At 34.5% G+C, this 22,455-nt stretch overlaps 2 protein-coding genes across 2 annotated transcripts in view; both read left to right on the top strand.

Moving 5' to 3' along the window:
* Mct1 (Monocarboxylate transporter 1) overlaps nucleotides 1-22,455 on the top strand; it is a 42,899-nt gene that overhangs the window by 4,227 nt on the left and 16,217 nt on the right. Inside the window, exon 2 of the mRNA XM_070635672.1 lies at nucleotides 16,960-17,999. Coding sequence (XP_070491773.1) covers nucleotides 17,876-17,999 — 124 coding nt within the window. The 5' untranslated portion in view covers nucleotides 16,960-17,875. The remainder of the gene's footprint in view (nucleotides 1-16,959; nucleotides 18,000-22,455) is intronic.
* On the top strand, nucleotides 10,618-11,373 carry LOC139086901 (uncharacterized). The gene is made up of 2 exons (XM_070635536.1): nucleotides 10,618-11,313; nucleotides 11,365-11,373. The coding sequence occupies exons 1-2, from the start codon at nucleotides 10,618-10,620 to the stop codon at nucleotides 11,371-11,373; spliced, it is 705 nt and encodes a 234-aa protein (XP_070491637.1).

The following is a 22,455-nucleotide window of genomic DNA, read 5'->3' as shown; positions in this document are numbered from 1 at the left end:
TAATGAACTCCTTGGCAGTTGCCACATTTCTTAATTCCGACAATTTTATTGTGAACAAAAGACCTCCTTTGCGTGTCTTTAATGACTACATTGTTGACATATTCAGCGACAGACTGCAAATTCATGAATGTCGATTCTCTGTTAATGAAAAAAATACTCGCTGCTATGGGATTTTTTTTTGGGTTTTGTCTTACTGACTTCCTCTGAAAATGCTCACATTTAATTTGAAAGATATTGGAGCATCTGCGTGTCGAATCACATTTGGTTGTCATATTTTATGACAATTTTTTTCAGATGTGCGATATGTGTATAGCTTAGGTTGTCTGGTATAAACATTTATTGGCAAGATTCATGAAATTAATTTTGGTAGTAGACATTCGAGCGTTGATCTTTAAAGGGGGCTGTTGATCTTTATGGGTATATTCTGTAAGCTGAGATAAGGGAGGGTTCGGAATTACGTATTGCTAAAAATAGCTGTTTTAGATCCCTCCTCTTCCCATCGTAACGCATTGTAACAAAATCATGTACCGAAATTCATGCTCCATAGCAACCTAAGAACCACCTTTCCCGCTCCTAAGCGTTACGTAATTTCCAAACGTTCCCTAAAATCAATCATTTTACTAAGGATATGGTTAATGGTCGTTGACTTATTATGAGTTTTGAGGCGTAATAAAATCCCTCGAAAATAATTGGCACAAGACATAAATCTACAAAGTAAACATTAATACTGTATTTCTCACAATTTCCCGATTTCTGTTCCCGACAAGTTCCCGATGTCATTAAAGTCAAGGTCCAAAGTGCATCTTTGCAAAAAGAGACGAATTAAAATAGTCAATTTAGGTCAATTTATTCATTAACAGTCAAACGTCTACTTGACAGTCAAATAAGCAAAACCAAATGACGTCCGTAAAGCAGCGACAGTCAGTCGGTAGCCACTAGTCTACTTCCCACTATTTAAATGCGTATTAATTGGGTAATTATTGATTCCAAGGATTCAAATTTATTTGAATTCGAACTCCATGTGATCTTCAAATTAAGCGTATTAATAGCTCTGATTACATACATAGGAAGTCGTTTACCAATGACATCATTCTACATCCTTTAAACATTAAAAATCACTTGACAACTTTGTATTAAAAATCATTTTCTATTCAAATCAAATTAAATTAAGTCATGGACAGATTAATGTCTCATTATTATCCTTCAATTGTGATTATTCGACTTCCATTAATCAGATCCTGTCCCCATGAAAACCAACCAGATGGACACTTCATTGGGATTATAAAATATTTACACGATCTTGACTGCTTAATTAACTTAATGCTTTTAATTTTCATTGCTATATTCTGAACAGCACTTTATTTGAATGCAATAAATTGGATTTATTTTACAAACACAAAATATCCAATAATTCAGTTCTATTCTTGAATTTCAAGTAATAAATATTACAAAAAGACTCAAAACAAAGCCATTAAGTAGCCGGCAATGAAATAATTGTTTCAATAGGAAAATCACACAATTAATTTTTTCGCGATCTAAATCCGCAAATAAGCGCAATAATGCACACGTTCCGAACAGTACAGTCTTGTAAGGTTACCTCTACGTCGTCGTATTAAGGGTAGGACATGAAGTTGTCCTGACGACTCAGTGAAGACTGATTTCGACGGCTGATTTCACCGCTAAGTCGCCGAATTAAGACGTGAAATTGCCCTGACGGTACTGTCAAGGCCGATTTCGACAACTGATTACAATGTCATATTGACGGTAACCTGCTTGGACTGCACCCTGACGACTGACATTGACCCTTTTGTTCCGTCAAAAATGCAGTTCACCGCATTCTGCTTCTCGGGCAACAAATGCAACTATGAAGAAGGAAACAGAATTTTCTATTCTTTTATGAATATTAATACAGTCATATCAAGCATGTAAATAAACTCTGAGAGGTATAAAAATAGAAAGGCCATTGGAATAAATCGTACGTAAATATTATTAAGAGTATTTTTGTTATTGTTTATACATGCATAAGACTAATAAACGAAAGTTTGTGAACTATTGCATACGTGTCGGAGACCTCGCAAAAAAGAAATAAGGAAATGAATGTGCACCAGATGTGACTTTTTTGTGTGGCTTGTTCTATTGAGAATGGAAAGTATAATAAAATGGGTTGATGACTTAAGACTGAATTTATTGTGGATTTTATTGAGCTAGGATTATTGTGGATTGTTTAAAGTAGCTAAGGATGTAGAAATGACGGAATTGAGTTGTAACTTCCTGAATAGCAACTTACTTGCTTGCATTCTTGATTATGGTGCATATGTGCTATGGTTCGGATCCCACTTTAAACGGTTGGTCCAAAGGGTGTGGCACAACAGATTAATAATTGCAGTGCCTCCAGCTTATAAGGCTGAGCCCTTCTTCTGTCGCATATGTCGCTTATTGGTAAGTTTAGAACGTCTGAAGCCGACTTTTCATTCCAAACTATCTACAAATTCGATATATTAAGGACTTGTCTATTTTCACACATCAGAAATTAAGATTCAGACTTCAGGACATCCACACGTGTGAGCATTAAGCACTAAGATGTCTAAAATATAATTTTCCCTTTGGGAGTTCAATCAGCTGCCGTCTGCTTACTGCATTATCTTATTAAATTTTGATTACAGCCACAGTTCATTGACAAACATTATAGTCTAGCCAATAGACCACCCATTAAGTCTAGCATCCTTCAAACTTCATAACAAACTAACCTAATAGCTTCATGCACTTCACATTCACTTCCACATGTCTGCAAAAGAAAATTTCACTCTTTAAAATCTCTTAAAGGCATCACCTCCGTTGCCAACGACATTAATACATTCATGTGTAAGTGAATATAATGCGAAAAGCGTGCACGTGTTTCAAAGATGAAAGTAACTAAGATAGAGCGATAGTCGGAGGAGAAAAGAATCGACCTGACATACGAGTCGAAAGCCCATGAGTATCATGTCTATTTTTGTGTTGAGTAAAATAATGTCATAAGGAAGTGTCTTGATTTTCATTTTCATCGAAGACGAGATCTCGTTCGTAAATTCAAATATAAAGGCGACAACAACTCAATTGAGATGCGTTGAAAAATTAATTGAATGTCAATAACATTTACAATTGAATGGCATTTATTAGTATCTAGTTCAGTGCTGTCTAAGCTGTTTTTGGGGTCATGGGACAAATTGGTGGTATGGCAGGACTGAAGCTGCACACAGCAAGCGGTTCAATGGCATTTATTACTATCTATTCTAGAATTGTCCAAGCTTGGTCCATGCTTTTTGGGGTACGGCACATTTTGGAGATAAGCCATGACTGTAGCTTCACACGGCTTGCTGGCAAACCAGGACTGTAGCCACAGGCGGTTTGCTGGCAAATCACAGCTGTAGCTGAACTCGGTTTTCTTTCAAATTAGGTCTGTAGTCACACACGGTATGCTGGTAAGCCACGACTATAGCCGCACACGGATTGCTGACAAGCCTCGACTGTAGTTGCACATGACCTGCTGACAAGCCACGACTGTTGCCGAAACTGGTTTGCGATTCAGGCATTTCGTCGTCACATTTGACATTTTGATGTACCGCGGCACACAGTTTGTGCAGCACTGATCTATTCGATTGCTATTCGATTAAGTTAACCCATTTTTAAGTGTTTAGTTGCTTATAGCCGCAACACAATCACTTCTAGTTCTTTGTTTTTGTTTACATCTTTTACGACTTATTCATATTAATAGGAACCAATTCTTTTATTTACATAGATCGAGTTCTACAAGGCTAAATCCAAAACCCGATACACTTGACCCAAAAAATAAATTATTTGTTATTTTGGCGTCGTACACAATTAATGACTCGCATTTACTCGGTTCCATTCTGATATCGAGTGCAAGCACATGGCAAAAACAGCTGAATAAACTTTCATTACGACTGTATTTTTTTGTTCCGCGCTCTTTTTTCTCACTGCTCGACAAATGAGAGAGACACTTGCTTTTCATTGTATTGACTGTGGATCTCTCTTCGTTATTATTTTGAGATCTGTTCATTAGCACTGCACTTTTAATGATATTAATTTTATTAAAATTAAAAAAATTGCGTGATTTCATTTGATGTTCTTTGTTTAGAGGCTGCATACTGTATGAGATTCTGTGGTTGATAAATGATCGGAAAAGTCAAATTTTAGCTGTTTGTTGTGAAAAAAATACAGAAATAAATTTTGTTTACGAAATATTAAGCATGATGTTGTTGAGATTAAGAATGGCAAGATGCGCAGTTTTAATAAAATATTTTGGGGTGCTTATTTTGATCAAATAGCTTGTTATTATTGTTGAAAGACTCGGGATGATGGGTTTCCCGAAATCTCAGCTTCAACGATTTCTCGTTACCGAAACCGAGAACGAGGTCGGGATGGTGACCAAGACCGCACCAGTAAGCTCAAGTTAATCGATACAAAATCTAGAAACAGGCCAACGTGACTCTTGCATGATGCCGGGATTACGCCAAATCTGGAACCAAGACTTAGACATGCTGATCTGGAACCGGGCAGGGTGGGGAGAGTTTTGTGAAATAAATCAAAACTCAAAACTCAAAATGAGAGTTTGATTTAAATTCATTGAAAAAATGAGTTTGAATTTGAATTTGAGTTTTTTTCATTTCGAAAATGAGTTTGAGTTTTTTTTTAAACTCAAAACTCAAGTTGAGTTGAGTTTTGAGTTTGAGTTTAAACTCAAATCCAAACTCACCTTGAATAAAAAATTCTCTTATGGAGATTTCTTTAGATTTTTCATAAATTAAATTGAATATTGCAATATGATCGGAATTGCACCTGGCTTTAAATTTGTTCCTGGATCTTTTGGTTCCAAAATATTTGAAATAAAAATTACAGCAACCAATGACTTTCTGAACTTTCGTGAGAAAAATATTATTTGTTGATTCTTCTGTTGTTTGTGACTTATTGCTTGCAAGAAATGACTGAATATTATGGATTATTGCTGGATATGACCGCAAATGAGGAACTGGCCACTTCCAGTGCTGAAAAATCTTTTTTCATGCAGTTTTCGCCAAGCAAATATGACAAGTTGTTTGTTATCACTCAGAGTACTGAAAGGGCACTGGAACTGCCTGGTTCCTCTACATCCACAAAAAAATTTTTTGTTCCTTTTTCATCAAGGAATCACCTCTGAAAGTTTGAAAATTTTTGTTGGAACTGACCGGTTCCTTTGGTACCTGATAGTTCCATACATCTGAAAATAATTCTGTATGATTTTGGAACTTCATAAAAGTTGCCAATGTACAGCAGGTACCAAAGGAACCGGTCAGTTCCAACAAAAATTTTCAAACTTTCAGAGGTGATTCCTTGATGAAAAAGGAAAAAAAAATTTTTTTGTGGATGTAGAGGAACCAGGCAGTTCCAGCGCCCTCTCAGTACTCTGAGTGACTAAATCCAATTCAGAACACTTTGCACAATCAAATGGAGTAAAAAATATTTTCTAGCATTGGAAGTGATCTGTTTCTCACATTCAGCTACTTCCAACCATCTTAGATCAAGCTCATCCATGAAAGCTCCATTTTATGCAAGCAATAAGCCACAAATCACGAAAGAATTAACAAATTTTATTTTCCTCGTGAAAGTTCAGAAAGTCATTGGTTGCTGTAATTTTTATTTCAGTTGGAACTCCAGAAAACCAATTTGTTGGACATGAAATGCATAAACTAACCAGGAACAGATGAAATGTTCAGCAAATCATATTAATTCACAGAAAAAGTGAACATCTCTCAAAATTCTTTAGGAATTCAATTAATGAATTATTTACTCAAGGTGAATTTGATTTGAGTTTAAATTCAAACTCAAAACTCAACTCATTTGTATTGAGTTTGAATTTTTTTAAAAAACTCAAACTCATCTTCGAAGAAAAAAAAACTCAAATTCAAATTCAATTCAATGAAAAATGAGTTTATTTTTGAGTTTTGATTTAACTCACCCACCCTGGAACCGGGTTTTCCATAAGTTAACAGATTTCAGTTTTTAGGACCGAACCGAGACTACAAACTGAGACAAGAGGATTCTTCGAGGTCTTAGTCTCGACAAATCCCGAAACTGGAAAGTCTTCGTCTTCCTCTCGATCTCAAGAACTGGTCAAGAACCCTTATCGCGGAATAGCTAGTGACTTATTCTTGTATCACATTGTATCACACGCATTTAACCTTGTATAAGACTCAAAGCCATCATCCTTAGCTGAACTAAATTCATTTTCGATTATACGGTTGAGTATGGTTATTTAAAGTTTTAAATATAACTTTTAATCAAAAACATTGAAAAACACAAGTCTAATTTATATGCTAATATGCTAACTTGTCTGTAAAAATAATATCGTATATCCACATATGTTAATTAAACTAGTAATTATCACTGTATTGAAAAATAGTTTCATATTATCAAGCATCAATATTCACTTCTGAACATCATGTACGGTGTTATCTTTGATGCGGCTTTACTTACGAACCTCCGACGATTTTAACGTGTGCCGATCGGTCAAGCAAATTTACTGTCTGAAAATCATCCAAGACATATTTTTCTAGATCATTGCCAACAAACTGAATAATAAACAACTAGAAGTCATTATTTATGTTTAATAAATTTCTCAAAAAACATACAGAACTAATTTCAAGTGAGCATCAATATTCCGAAATATTCTAGAAGCTAATGAAACATGAGACCTATTAAGGTCTAATAATCTTGTAATTTATGAAATTTGATTTCAAATTAAGCATGAAATTTGAAGAAGTCTGCAAAACAAATAAATTTGGTGCCTCGACGTGATTTTGAATATTTTTTTATAATTCTCATCCATTACTGTTGTTTGTGTGCATTTTATACTACTTGGAAGTGAATTTTGTTTAAATAGCATAAATCTTTTTGGTACTTTTGAAAACAAATTGCTTGTCTTTGAGTTTTGAGATCTTTTGGGCGACATTTAAAATTTGAGTGAGCATATCCCGAGCCATACAAATGAAAATGTTCCTTCTTAAGCTGACTTTTTGACAACCTAATGGATGCCGACTCAATAAGGCACTTACTTACTTCGTTTATCGTAAAGATAAATTACAATATATGATATTCCTTAGATGACTTTTAAAGCTGCCTATATCACTGGCTACCATCTGTCAACTACCGATACTCTTAATGAGTTCGTGAGCTTACCTAATGTTCAACAACATTTGATTTACAGACCTAGTTGAATATAGCTTACGGTGGTCTTCTAACAACATGTCATACTCATCTGCAAATGTCAAATTCTATGATCTGATCTATATAGCGCTACAGGACATGTAAGCATTTTATACAGAGCCTTAGATGCTATGTATACTGCGGAGACTTCTTCATCTGCGTCCCTCGGGATACAAGAAATGCATGGATACAGGTTCAACTCTTCCATAAATTCACTTACACTAGATAACTGCCTTCATAATTGTTGAATATTATGATCATAGAAAACATATTATTATTATCGAAAAGTTATCTGTAGAGAAAAGTTTATCGTGAAATTACATTTTTGTTATTTTAAATATTAAATAAAGCATTTACTATTTATACATTATTAAGAGGTTATGGGCCTTATCGCTATGAATTTTGAAGAAAAAGGATACGCAATGTGTGATCGACTGAGCTGTGGAAATTATCGTGTTTGGGCGTTTCGAATGAAGATGATTTTGATCAAGGAGGATCTATGGGATGTCATCAGTTCAAGAAGCGTGAAGCCAGAGGATGCAGCAAGAAGTTTGAAGGCATTGGCGTATATTTCATTGATGGTTGAAGACGATCAATTAGTGCATATTGCAGATGCAAAAGATGGTAGAGAAGCGTGGATTGCTTTGAAGAATTTTCATCATAATGAATCAGTTGGGCATAAGATGAGACTGTATAAGAAGTTGTTCAAGACTGAGTTACAGATTGGTGGAAATATGCAAAATCATTTGCAAAGCATCCTTGGAATAGCACAGAATATCAAGGATTGTGGTGACAAATTGGATGATGCTTTGATTGTTAGTGCAATTCTCTCAAGTTTAAATGCAGAATATGATAATTTGGTAACCGGCTTGGAATCATGGAAGGAAAAAGAGCTCACTGTGCATAATGTCAAACTGAAACTTATTAATGAATGGGAAAGACGAAGTGATAAATCACAAAAGCAGTGTAAAGCTACTTATGAAGACAGTATAATGTTGACTGAACCTTATTCTAACACTAAGTGCTTTGAATGTAAGAAAAGAGGACACATTAAGCGGAACTGTCCAATGTTGAATCATAGAGCAGAAGGAGAACATAGAGATGAAAGTGCTCAGATGGCGAAATTCAGAGGAAAGCACCAGGGTTGTTTTGATCCTAAGGATCTTATGTGGTACATTGACTCCGGAGCTTCGTCTCACATGACCTACAGTAAGTCCTTCTTTAGTAGATTAGATGAAAATTTTCATGGAAATGTAACTGTAGCTAATGGTGAGAAGGTCGAGTACATTGGAAAAGGGGATATTAATTTGAATGTGTTTGTAGGGAATGAAAGCTTTTCTGTAAATCTGACTGATGTACTTCTGGTGCCATGCATTGACAGTAATTTGATCTCTGTGTCAAAACTCTGCAGCAGGGGTTATAAAACTATTTTTACCCCATCCGGTTGCTTTCTCGGAAAAGAAGGTCTTGATCATTTGCAGATTGCTGAGAAATCAGGCGATATGTATATTGTGAAGGCTAAAGCTGAGAGGACATATTTAATTAATAACAGAGTGGATAGATGCTGTGTACATGAATGGCATCGAAAACTTGCTCATAGAAATTTGCATGATATACTTGCGATGAAGGACATAGGGTTGAAAATTATTGATTGTGATTGCACTGATACGTGCGAATCATGTATTGTTGAGAAAATCTCTCGTAACCCGTTTCCAAAAAAGGCAACGCCTGTAGAAAATACACTTGATTGTATAGTCAGTGATATTTGTGGCCCAATGCCAATTACGTCAATTGGCGGATATCGTTATTTTGTAACGTTTACAGATGTCCATTCGAAATTTTGTGCAGTATATCTTTTGAAAGCAAAGAGCGAAGTACAATCAAAAGTCATTGAGTATTTGGAACTGTTGAAAAATACGTTCGATAAGAAAGTGAAACTGTTCCGGACAGATCGAGGAACTGAGTATTTAAGTGAGGTAGTTCAGAGTTACTTACGTAGAGAAGGCATTAGGTTTCAGTGTACTGTAGCCTACTCACCGGAGCAAAACGGTATTTCTGAGAGAAAGAATAGGACATTGGTAGAAGCATGTAGAACGATGCTTACTGAGTCGGGTATGCCAAGAGAGTACTGGGATGAAGCAATAATGAGTGCTAATTTTACGCTGAATCGTGTTTTGAGCAAAGGTGATCTTAAAACTCCTTTTGAGAAATTTTTCAACAAAAAGACAGATTTTTCAAATTTCAAAGAATTTGGAGTTTCCGCTTATATGATGATTCCTTATCAGAAGAGAAAGAAGTTAGATCATAAGGCTGAGAAACTTGCTTTTGTGGGTTATGACGGTTGGTCTAAAGGGTATCGACTTGCAAATGTGAATCTTCGAAAAATTGTTGTGTCGCGTGATGTTGTGTTTCTAAAAGAGAAGTTTATGAAGGTGAACCAGATTTCGCATTGTGACAAAGAAAATAATAGTGGTGATTTTGTGTTGTTCCCGTATTCATCTGATTCTGATAGAGAGACTCGAAGACCTAATGTGATTAGAAATCACAATGATTCTGATTTGTTTTATGATGCTGAAGATGAGGAAAATGAAAATGTTGAAAGCGAAGACGCTTATGATGAGAATATTGAACAAGATGATGAACATGAAATTTTTGAAGATGATTCAAGTCAAGATCAAAGAATTAATGAGAATTCAATAAATGTACAAGGTGATCAGATTCAGGAGGAGCACGAAGAACATGATCAGATAAGAGTGTCAAGTAGAGGAAATAAAGGTCAAAAGCCAGAACGGTTTGGTGATTTTGTGGCATATACTTCAAAAGTTGATTTTGAGCCTAAGACATTTAAACAGGCTGTGAGTTGTTCTGATGCTAATAAATGGAAGATGGCTATGGAAGAAGAGATTAAATCAATTAATCATAATAAAACATGGGATCTTGTCAAGCTACCTTCAAATAAACGAGCAATTGGCTGTAAATGGGTTTACAAACTTAAGCATGATGAGAATGGCAAGGTTTGCTCTTATAAAGCAAGATTAGTTGCTCAAGGTTTTTCGCAGAAGTATGGAGAAGATTATGATGAAGTGTTCGCTCCAGTAGCAAGATCGGCAACTTTTAGAATATTGATGTCAGTTGCAGGTGTTAATAATTATGATGTAAAGCAATTTGATATAAAGACGGCATTTTTGAATGGTGATATTGAGGAGGAGATTTATATGAGACAGCCCCTGGATTTGAAAAGGAAATCAAGTATGCAAATTAAGAAAAAGTTTGTATGGACTAAAGCAGGCAGCAAGAGCTTGGAATAAAGTGTATAATGAAGCGGTGATTAGCTTTGGATTTAGTCAAAGTGAGGTTGACAAATGCCTGTATAGCATGAAGAGAGGAACTGATGTGTGCTATATGATTGTTCATGTTGATGACATTCTGGTTGCTTCAAATAATCCGGAATTGATAGAAAATTTCAAGGATCATATTGGAAAATTGTTTGAAGTTAAAGATATGGGTAATGTGAAGCATTTTCTTGGAATTGATGTAAAGCGTGATGAAGACGGAAATTTTCATATAAGTCAAAGACATTATATCGAAAAGGTTGTTGAAGAAGCAGGATTAAATGATGGAAAAGTTTCAAAGTATCCTTTAATGACTGGATACTTTAGGCATCATGATGAGAACCATTTAGAATCGAATAATGAGTACAGAAAACTCATTGGGAAATTATTGTACATTAGTACGAATACGAGACCGGATATAGCTGCTTCTGTTGGAATTTTAAGTCAAAAGATTTCAAAACCAACAAAGACCGATTTGATTGAAGTAAGAAGAATAATTCGGTATCTTAATGGAACAAAGAATTTGAGTTTGAAGCTGAGTGACAAGAACGAAGTTGGAAATCTGGAAGTTTATTCGGATGCTAGTTGGGCTGAAGATTCTGTAGACCGTAAATCAACAAGCGGCTTCATATGTCAAATTAATGGTGGAACAGTTTCATGGTCGAGCAGAAAACAAGACATTGTTGCATTATCATCAATGGAGGCTGAATATATTGCACTTTCAGAAAGTTGCAAGGAGGTAAAGTGGGTAAAAATGCTAACGCATTCTTTTTTGAATTTGTCATTCCAGATAAAGTGACTTTGCACACCGATAGCCAAAGCAGTATGAAGTTGATATCCAATCAGAAGTTTAGTAATAGAAGTAAACACATTGATACCAAATATCATTATGTGAAGCAGTTGGTCGATTTAGGAGAAATTGAGCTGAAGTATTGCAGCACTGATGCCAATATTGCTGATATGATGACTAAACCGCTGGGATCTATTAAATTGAAGAAATTCACCTCAGACTGTGGATTAAAATAGTAATATTAACAAGAACCATGTTAATATTAAGGAGGAGTGTTGAATATAATGATCATAGCAAACATATTATTATTATCGAAAAGTTATCTGTAGAGAAAAGTTTATCGTGAAATTACATTTTTGTTATTTTAAATATTAAATAAAGCATTTACTATTTATACATTATTAAGAATAATCTTTTTCATAATAATGTTCCTAAGCTCAATATGCGTGACTATCCCCATAAATATGCAACATAACAATCTTAAGTGTGAAGCTTATCTACTCAATTCCACTACCTGTAGATTCAATAAAACTCGATAATTATTATTTTAATAAATTAAACTGCAAGTTATTCCACAAGTCTATATAAATAATACTCAATTTGTCGATCTTGAGACAGTGAGTGGGAGTAATAAAATATAATCGGATTAAAAAGATAGCAACGCAAGGTGCATGGATGTATTTACACTCTGTAGGAATAAACATCTTTAATGACGTTTATTATCTGTAATCTGATTTCCACCTTGATGCTATCTAATCTAGGATATTTTTACTGATGCAAAGTCATAAAGCATCTAAAAAGGTTAGCAAACATGTCCTTATCGTTTAATCTTATCTAAAGGCAAACCAAAATCGGATATGTGCTTTGTTAAACCTTAAACATCAGATTTCATAATCATATTTAAGGTTAAATGCCTTCAATTTCTATTCTGACTTGCTTAGTCAGCATTAATGAACGTTGAATATTTAAACTGTAAACTTTGCAAATTCTCTGTACTCAAATTCAATATTTTAAACAACGTTTTTCAAGGAGAAAGATGATGATTTTCAGATCAGCTGTTTAAATACGAGAGAAAATCCTCTCTCTCATGGGATATTTGAAGTTACGCGGATATTTTTTATGTCTGTTTATTTCTTATAAATAATGAAAATGAAAATTTTTACTTGAGAGCCGTGCGGTAATAAATTTTGCTGAATATACAGATTAATTGATGTCAATGGCCTCTGTAATGGAATATGGAGGTGACTTGATCGTTAGGCTGTAGTTGTTAAGACACTAGTTTCTGGTACAATGCTGTCGCTTTAAAACAATGGTGCGGAACCTTTTTGAGCTATGGTAAACTAATGTATACCTGTATATCTGCTCAACATTGGTTTTATTGCTATAAAGATCTTCTGTAGTCATGAAACTCAAGAAATTGGCAATAGATTTAAAAATTTACCCTTCTTTGAAACATTTTCTATTCATGTCTGAAATCGCCATGCCGCGGTACACAAGTTAGGCACTACCACATGGTAGCCAATTGGACATAATAGTTAGAAACCAGACGATTTTCCCTAGACAGTGACATTCAAAAGGTTCCTAACTAGAGGGACATAATTGAAGAAGGCTTGGCAACGAAGCTGTGTATGAAGCCTTCACCAAAGTTCTTTTCTTGGCACCAAATGGACATTGTTTCTTTTTAGCAGCCATATGGTTGTTGCGGAGCCTTCTTTTTGTCGCTCGGGATAGAGAGAAATGGAAGATCCTGATCCAAATATTTGGTCTGATTTGCATACATGTGGACAGCACTGCAATGTATGCCGATTGGTTCATAAATTAAGTTTCTAGAGTAGGAAGTTTGAAATTTTATCCCAGAAGAGCAGCAGGAAAATTTAAAAAGTTTGTTTATTCAGACCTATTTTTTGAGAGAAGTTAATGAATCAGCTGCTCAGTCATTTCATGAGAAATGGAGAAAATCTATTTAGAAATCATCAAACTTCCCACAAAACAAAACGTAAATTGTGACGAAAATTGAGGAAAGCACTCTAAAAATTAAACAGACTGTCAGTCTAAGCATTTAATAGTTTTATAATTAACAATACTTACTTAATTAAATGAATCAAACTAATCCAAGAGATCAACTGCATTATGACAATGCCTTCACGTCACTCAGATCAGTTCCATTTGAGAAGGAACTTCCTCTTCAAAAAGTATAAATTTGCTTTTATTTAAAACATAAAACTTTATCATTAAACTCATAACAAATGACAGAAAGGAAACAATTTCTAGGAAATTATAGTAAACGTGATAATTGGCATGACTTTATTTTGTATATTCCAAAATGAAATATGAGTTCATAAGTGGAAGAAGAGATACGAAAAAAGCAAATTTTATGACAAATGTTTGACTTGAAAATTCTTAAATACTTAAAAGAATACAAAATTATTTTTAAATGAGAATTCTAGAATATGCGAGTGGAATGAGGGAAACAAGGAGAACTGAAGCACGTAGGCTGATGTGTGATGAAATTGTGGTTGATGTGGTGGGTCTGCCTTTTCATGCTTGTTTGGTGTTGTGTTTGGAATAAAGTTCTAAGTTAGCACGAATTTCATGATTAATACAAAATCCGGCATTAAATAGGTGTGCTTCTTGCTTGGTTCTGGATCTGCCATGCCGGTCTGGTACTAGATTTTTGATCGATTAACCGTCTTATGCTGTTCAAGAAATGAACCTGACATGACTTGACCTTGCAAAATATAGAAATATTAAGTCGGTTTCCAATTCTAGCTCAAATGTTTCAAAAAGTTAAAGACTTCGCAAGTTATCACTAGTGACACAAAGGAGACAAAGTCCATGGAGTTCATTTGGGTTCATAATGGATTCCAAACTCTATGTGGCTTTCAAATGACTGTTGAATTGAGTGTTATGTCGTCCGTGTAACAAAATCAGACATGAACTTGCCAACTACTTGATTACTACTAACTACTTGATTACTATCTTCGCTGGCCGTAAAGATCAACTGTGAACCATGGCCTCTCTCAGATGTCGTATATAACTGATTCTATCACCGGCTTTCGCCTGCCAATTGTCAATACCAAATGTAATGCTGTCTCTATCGACAGCTTTCTATAACTTCTTATAACGTATTTTTGTCCATTTTTGTCCATTCGTGAATAATTTGAATTTTGTCGGAAAATTCCGAGAAAATCCTTAAAGTCTTCTTAAACTAGACTTTGCAGTCAAACTTCTTGCACTCTTTATCAAGCAAACGATACACATCCAAGCAGAAACATGAATTAAATATCAAGTTATTCTTTTACTTTCTGCATTAAAGTGTTTGTTTTCATTGTTCATTATTCAATGAACTTGAGAAGAACAAGAAAAAAAAATCTTTCCCGCTTGTTATTTTATTAAAATTGAGAAATGAGAAATTTTTACTTTATGAATTTGAGGAAATTCATTACCGAGGAATGAAAAGAATTTTCTTTGCTTCCAGCAAACGAAAGTGAATGATTTTGATGAATTTTGAGGAATGAATCTAATTTTATGAAAAATTCCATGACTTTTCTTGTTTAACAAAACTGAATAATTCTTATATTGCTTCCTCATAACTTGCTGCTTTTGTGCTTTGCAATCATTAGATGGTAATAATCCATTCAGAGCGAAATGTATAATTTGGTCAAAATCAGCCATCACGATGCCGACAGGACAATTTTGCATGTTACTGTTAACGCGACGGCCTATAGGTTCCTAAGAGGTTTCTGTATATCAAAGACTCAATTTTGGTTTTAGATTGACATGCAATATTTAAGAATTGTCCCATCAATATTTTCAAAATGCTTTGTTCATGTCACCTACAGTTGACTGACATGTTTCGATGAATTTGATGGGATCGGCCTAATAAATTTGATTAATTAAGAACACTTATTACTCCTATTACTGTATTCAAACTGTATAATTCGAGGAGGGTCTAAAAAAATTTGAAAACTTACAAAAATGTTTTAGGAATTTTAGACATGATAAGAATTCTAAGCCGTAATATTGAATTTACTTCTAAGTAATGACTGATAACCTTAACCTTCAAATTTGTCACTATTTCACAATTAATTTGTCATTACATTCCTGAACGCTTTAAAATTGTGTCATCTTTAGTTTTAGTGATCTGGTTGATGATTTAATTATTAAAGGTTTAATAAATAATCCTGAGCAGCCAGAATACATCCGCGTAACTTTGTTGACAGCAAAACATCCAAATTGACATGAAAGTACGCTGACATTGTCAATCAGGCTTTCATCCTAGCTCAACCTTTCATTTATGTTACAGCACTCAATATCCTATTTACATGCGATGCCATGTTGATCAAAACATTCAATCATCAATATTATGTACAGCATATTTACCTTACAAATTCAAAATCTTAACAAACAAGCCCCAAAAAGCATTCAATTCCAATTTTATTTACATAAAATTTTCAAATTGTCGCGTAAATTCATTGATATTGAAATATTTCTGCCTTACAAAATCTTCAATGTAATTTAATCAGTCTTCAGTCAAATGACATAATGCGAAATCAGCATTTATGAGCGTAAACAAGACCGTAATAGCTAACTATAAATGTCGTATTTTGCTTCCGAGCTCCTGTAAGAATCAATGGGGTCTATTCGGGTATAATGTATTGCTGTTAGTAACTTTGCATATTTCTTTGGCTGTTCGGTAATCGAAGGTACCGAAATTAATTGTAATTGAAGGTCTTCCTGAGTTTGAAGATGGCTTTATCGCTGGATATCACTTGATAATTACCAATATTATAAACACCCAATTCCTTTGCTGATACAAGAACGGAAGCCATGTGAAGCCGAAAATTGATGGGTATCAGGGGGAATGTGGGTGTAATGTGATGCCACATGAAGCTATGTGAAGCTGAAAATTCTGAAGATGGGACGCCACGGGCGCTTCCGATACTCTAGTTAGCAATATTAATTGCAATTCTGTCACTATGACAGTAACGTACTGTTCGGAACTCGCGTAACGCTTTTGGGAGTGGGATATTTTGCTATGATGTCAAATAGTTACGTTGGGGAGGAGAACATTCCTTTGCATCTCTAAGTAACAATCCCAGAAGGCAAAAGGTGGAAATTGTCCAAAAACTCCGGTCTAAGACTGCCTTAACTGTTGGCTGAGACTGGATTTCATCGAATCAGGCCTGGAGGTCAGAGTCACGCTGGCTTGAACTCAAATTTTTGTGCATTTCTACGCCGTGTGCTTTCTAGGAACTTTTGAGCAACATTTTGCTAGATTTTACAATAAATTCGACTTCAAAAATGCACAATAGTAAGCTAGGCAAGCAACTTGATTTCCAACTATCAATTCATAACTCTCAAACGCCCCCTTTAATTGATAATAGATAGAATCAATTTGTAAATATTTATATCATGCACTCAATCTCCAATCAATCAATCAAACACATTATATTGTATTTAATGAATCATAGAGAGTCGCTAAACTTTACAGACTCTCGACTGACGGAGATGAAAAGATTGTTTAATAATTAAAAATAAAATTCAAAGCAACAAATTTAATTAACTTATCAAATATTGTCAATTTCATTTCAGATCATTAACTCGACTATAAAATATGAAAATCATCATCAATCTGTCAAGATCAGCAGGACTAAATGTGAGACTGAAATTGAATTGAATATTGAGACGTTTTGTGAGCTAGCAGATAAGTTTTTCGTTATCAACAAATAACCTAGTGAAAGATATCGAGTCTCTCTCTGACTCTCTCACCGTACTAGTGTCTCTCATTCAACAGTACAGCACATGTGTGTATTATTTGAGTACGAACAGAAAATATTGCACAGAAGAAAAATGTGCGAAGAGAAACGAAAAGAAAAATGAAATAAAATTGTTCATTGATAATCGTTCCGTTCAGTTGTAATTATAATTTCATGAGGAACAGTTCGTATAGGCGAGGAACTAAATTAAAATATAAAAACCTTGTGTTCTTTGTGTACTTAAAACAGAAACAGAAACAAAAAAAGTTTAATGAATTGTACAAAGACTTTTAGAATTATGTAAAGTGTAAGGAGGATATAAAGGAACAATATCAAGACTTAAAAGACACTAGAAGTGATTCTATGTGGAATAAATCCACAAGTAAAGTCAAAAAATCAGTGATGAATATTAGATAGAATCAAGCGCAAGAACCTTTTATTTTTTTTTTGTTTTTATTCCTCAGTTTTATGCTTATTTTGCCTTATAATCTTCTTACTTATTGTGCCTATTCATCCTTTATTTACAACTTAATCTCGAGGGGTATTTACGATCGGTGTGAGTGTTAGTGTGATCAACAAAATAAGAAAAAAAATACTTTTTGTTATTATATTTATAAAGTCATCAGTTCTTCTATGATTTTCGGCACTGATAGTCAGCATAAGAAGTAAATAATTCAGTTGTTAATTAAGCATTTGCTGGTGAAAATTATTGTATATCCATACGAAGTAATTAGTTTATTGAAAGTGACAAAATGACACATGCACCGGCAGCAAAGCGTAAGGATGGTGAGGAGGCAGAGAGGCCTAAACATCCTGATATTGATGGCGGTTGGGGTTGGTACGTTGTATTTGCCAGCTTCATGATCCACATAGTCAGTAAGTATATTCAGTGAAATCTTATGTATTATATTTGGACACATCTGTGAATGTGTATTACAACTGTGCTTAGGAAGTTGTTTGATCGGTACATGTTTAGTGATGGATATAGGGTGACAAATAGGGTATCCGTTCTTGCAAGTTTGTAGGACGTGAATCTCAAATTTAAAGTGGATCCAAAATTTAAACTTAATAAACATAGAAATCCTTAGAAAATCAGTGATTGACTAGATATGTGAGTAAGGGTTCCCAAGATCAAGATCAAGATTTCTTGGTCTCGGTCTCAAGAATTGTCTCGAACGAGACTTAGAACAATTCCTTTTGTTCTTGGTTCCGGTTCCAATCTTGGCTTCGGTCTCGAATATTTGTTGATTCCGAGACTTCGGCAAACCTATATAAAGTGTTTAAATTACGTCAAGTTTCCACAAGTTTGATAAGACCGGGAAATCGTGAATGCATATGACAGTGATGGCAACCTTTGTGCCGTGGCACATAAGAGTGAATTTTTTAGAAAATGCCATGAACTATATTTTGTGTGCGATTATGGTCGAGGCTTACTAAAAAGATGTGCCGCGAAAATAAAAGGTTGTCCATCACTGACCTATGGCAATCATGTACATAACTTGTAAATCGGACATCAAATAGTAGTCAAGCTTCGACAATTCACAAATTGTGTACTTATCAAGTTTGATTCCACATCCTTAGGGCATGATTCATTCTTGTGTGAACCAGATGTAGACTCGACTTCCACATAAAATCGAGTCAAATAATGCATAAAAAAATCAAAGTCCAAGTCCATCATTAATGAGTAAATATCGGATGATTCAAAATATTGTACTCTATTCCTAAAAAATATTATTGAGTGTCGTACGCTTATCTTTGACCAGAGAGCATTGACGTTATCGTAAAGCTTATCGCTCCCAATATTACTTATTGCTAAACTCAAGCATGTCTATCGACTGTGAATATTCTCACACGACTGTATTGTAAAAAATAAAATATACTCAATTAATTTTTGATAAGAAAAAAAGGGAAAAAAAATACACAATTTTTGTGTTGATGAAAAATTGCTGTCGACAAGAAGAAAAATGGCATTTTTTATTTGATACGAAGTTCAAGTGCGTTGGATTATCGTCATAATTTCGACATTTATACTATGTTGTTATCGAACCTTATCACGTGAAGATACTACGAAATAATTAATCATGTTATTGTTGGAATTTTTTCTGTGAATTAATTTATGAAGATGGATTGAAGGGAGTCTATTTTGTGGAAGCTAGATTAGGAAGCTACTGTTCATACTTCATACCCGAGCGACACATAGTATGTGAAGGAATCCATATAGAGTCCTTCTTCTTTCAATAGATTTATAGCATCGTGTGGCTGCAATATAGATCTTTGTGTCGCTTCCAATTAAACCATTGTATCGCTTGGGGTAGCTTGTAGTTCATGCTTATTTGGATTAGACATTAAATGAATCCGAGAAGGGTAAATTTAATGAATGCAGGGGAAATTTAAGGGTAAATACAAATAAGTCCACAATTTTCTTACCTAGAATGGAAATAATGCCGATCAATCCAATGAAAGCTTCCTCTATTTGACAGCCATATAGATGATCACTGTCGGTGCCTTCTTGACTTGTGTCGCTCGGAATCCCTTCCCCTCAAATTAATTCCCCAATTTTTTAACCATTTTTTCTTAGAAAGAAAATTTTTATTATTTTTCCACTGTTGAGCCTTTAAAACTAATTTTCAATCCCTAAACCTTGAATCAATATTCAAAATTACGTCAATTGATGATCATAACAATGTTGTTGATCAAATTATATCCTATCATTCCATTCAATAAAATCATGACCATACAATGTTAAATAATCAAATTATATCTCTGCTATCATAACATTTCTAAATTGCTCACATGTCGTCCATGTCCTGACTAAAGTGCATATAATGTAAAACATCCGGGGAACGAGAAAGGATGGATTTTATATCCATCTAAAGAAAGGATGTTTATAAAAACACGTGATTGTTGTCTAAGTAACAAAAGCTGTATTAATATTTGATTGACACAGCTTGATTTTTAATTGGACTTAAATGATGAGAAGATTCTTGGATTAATGGATGAAAGAGTTCCATTGAAATGATTTTACATTAATTGTTGGCAACAGAGCTCTAAATTGACATGAATTCTGCATATTTTTTGACGCATTCCATACAAAATCTTAGATGTTTCAAGGCTAAGAGTTTCCGATGCCGAAACTGAGACTGATGGGAAGTCGAGAATTTGTTGAGGCCGGAAAACCCAATTTCAAGGTCTGATCATTAATTCTGCTTTGTTTTGAGTTTGTTTATCGTTGCCATAAAGCTTATCTTAAAATATTATGGACTAAAGTCAATACGAAATTGCTGGATTTAAAAAAGATAAAGATTAAGGAATTGAATGTAAACAGCAAATTCTTATCATATTCTGAATAATCTCTACTGCAATGTAAACATAACGTCATATTTGACTTGATGAATATGCGGAAACTTCGGGTCAAGCTGATCTGACGTCAAGATCAGAGTACGAAGTTGGATTGGATTTTGAATGGAAAATCGAGTCGATTAGAGTCGAAAAGTTTGAATTAAGTAAGAATTCCTTCAAATCTCTAACAGGATCAATACTCATCATGATACATGTGTTCGCATGTTAAGGAGTCTTAATCGGCTTCAACCTCTAAGGAGCATTAAACTCTCATGAGAAATTACATATATTCGATTTAATATGACAGGTTCCATCCTTGACCTAGAGAATCAGTGACGAGAAGAAATAAATATTTATATATACGTGTCGTGCATCTTCATGATCATAATCAGCTGAAGATGTTTATTTAGGTAACATTATCTTTTCTTTTGTTCCTACATACTCTCACTTTTCAAGTAAATTCACAGAATAATGTTTATGACATCTTTCAATAATTTATTACAAACTATTTCCCGAACAGCACAATCTGTTCGATAAGGCACCGATGTCGTGGTTGATTTAATGAGCGGTATTGACGGAAAGACGCAAAGTTGTCGTATTGGAACGTGGCAGCGGATTTCGATTCTTTTTTACGACGGAAATGTGATACTCCTAATTGTGCTGATCGGGCTTTGCACTCCACCTGAAAATTCAATTTATTCTTAATGTGCAATCTCCTCTCTAATCAGGATCTAAATATCAAACCAAAAGCATAGCAACAAACAAAAAATAAAGGTTCATATCTTTTAGGACTTTGACTCTTCTGATAAAAGAAAAATTTCATAAAAATAAAATTCCCCCAAGATCAAGTTAAGCACGACTCTAATTTACGATATCACATTTGAGGAAAGTGTGAGAAATGACGAACAAATTATTCGACATTTGGCATCAAGTTCTACTTACTTTATTTGAAAATCAAAAACTGATTCACTTGCCAGATTTTATTTTATTTCTTTTATTTTTATCTATTTTAATCAGAGTTGTGAAAATTTTTAGTATTGTTGCCGATCGGCACAATGCGCCTTACTTAAATGCTGGTCTTACAATCAGTTGTGATTCATGACCTTCCATAGGTAGTCACCTGTAGAAAATCTATCGCTGGTTTTACTTGAGAAGATACCAAGTGCAATACTATTCTATTCTATTATTCTAAGAGTTCGTTGGACGTCACTAGCCTCAGGGACTCAGTCAGAGGTACTTCTAACTACTGGCTGGATATTAGCCATATTAGCCATATTAGCGAAACTAATCCTTAATAATGCATAAGTATTTCATAAAAGCTTTTAAGCTGTCTTTAACGCGTGTCTGATAAATCTGTTCTAGATAGTCTCTAAGCCTTCTTATTCTATTATCTTATCTAATCGGTAAATCTAATAATTTGCCGGTTTTGCTTCATATTTGAAACAATTGCAGATTCTAGCGACATGAATGAAAAAGATTCCGCCACGGAGATTTAAATGATCCGTCAAAGCTTTTTCATTAACACCAAATGGAAGCCGACTTAACTTGGTAGCCATATGGATGCTACACTGAGTCATAGTAAGACTTCAGGCTATTCATAGCTAAAACTAGAAATTTGCACAATTCTTGATTCTTGACAATGAGCCCTGGTGCGCCCCTAGCCAAGGAAGTAAGTAAGTAAGTCTAGATAATGACTTACTTTCTTACTTCCTTGGCTGGGACGAACGAGGACTCATTGCCATGCGTATGGATTGTCTAAAGACAGCTCTATCTAGAAAATGACTAACGCGATAAACTAAATGACCAACTCTGTCATCAATGCGAAAATATATTGAAATACGTAGAAATGTGATCGACCCGCGAAAGAAATTAAAAACTTTGTTATTATATCTACAAGTCGTGATCGCTGAGTGATATTAAATCGAATTTTTTGATATTTTTTGTTGATTATTTTAAAGCCTCGGCATTCGTAACTATGTAGAACAGTGTTATA

Source organism: Chironomus tepperi, unplaced genomic scaffold (assembly GCF_022539635.2).
Source record: "Chironomus tepperi strain 1889 unplaced genomic scaffold, CSIRO-AGI_Ctep_v1 contig_93, whole genome shotgun sequence".
NCBI lineage: Eukaryota > Metazoa > Arthropoda > Insecta > Diptera > Chironomidae > Chironomus > Chironomus tepperi.
The sequence above is the reverse complement of the archived record's forward strand: the minus strand, read 5'-3'. Positions and strand labels throughout refer to the sequence as shown.

What these genes read in the sequence shown, in the direction of transcription:
- LOC139086901 (XM_070635536.1), top strand. Translation starts at nt 10,618, where the DNA reads ATGAAGAGAGGAACTGATGTGTGCTATATGATTGTTCATGTTGATGAC.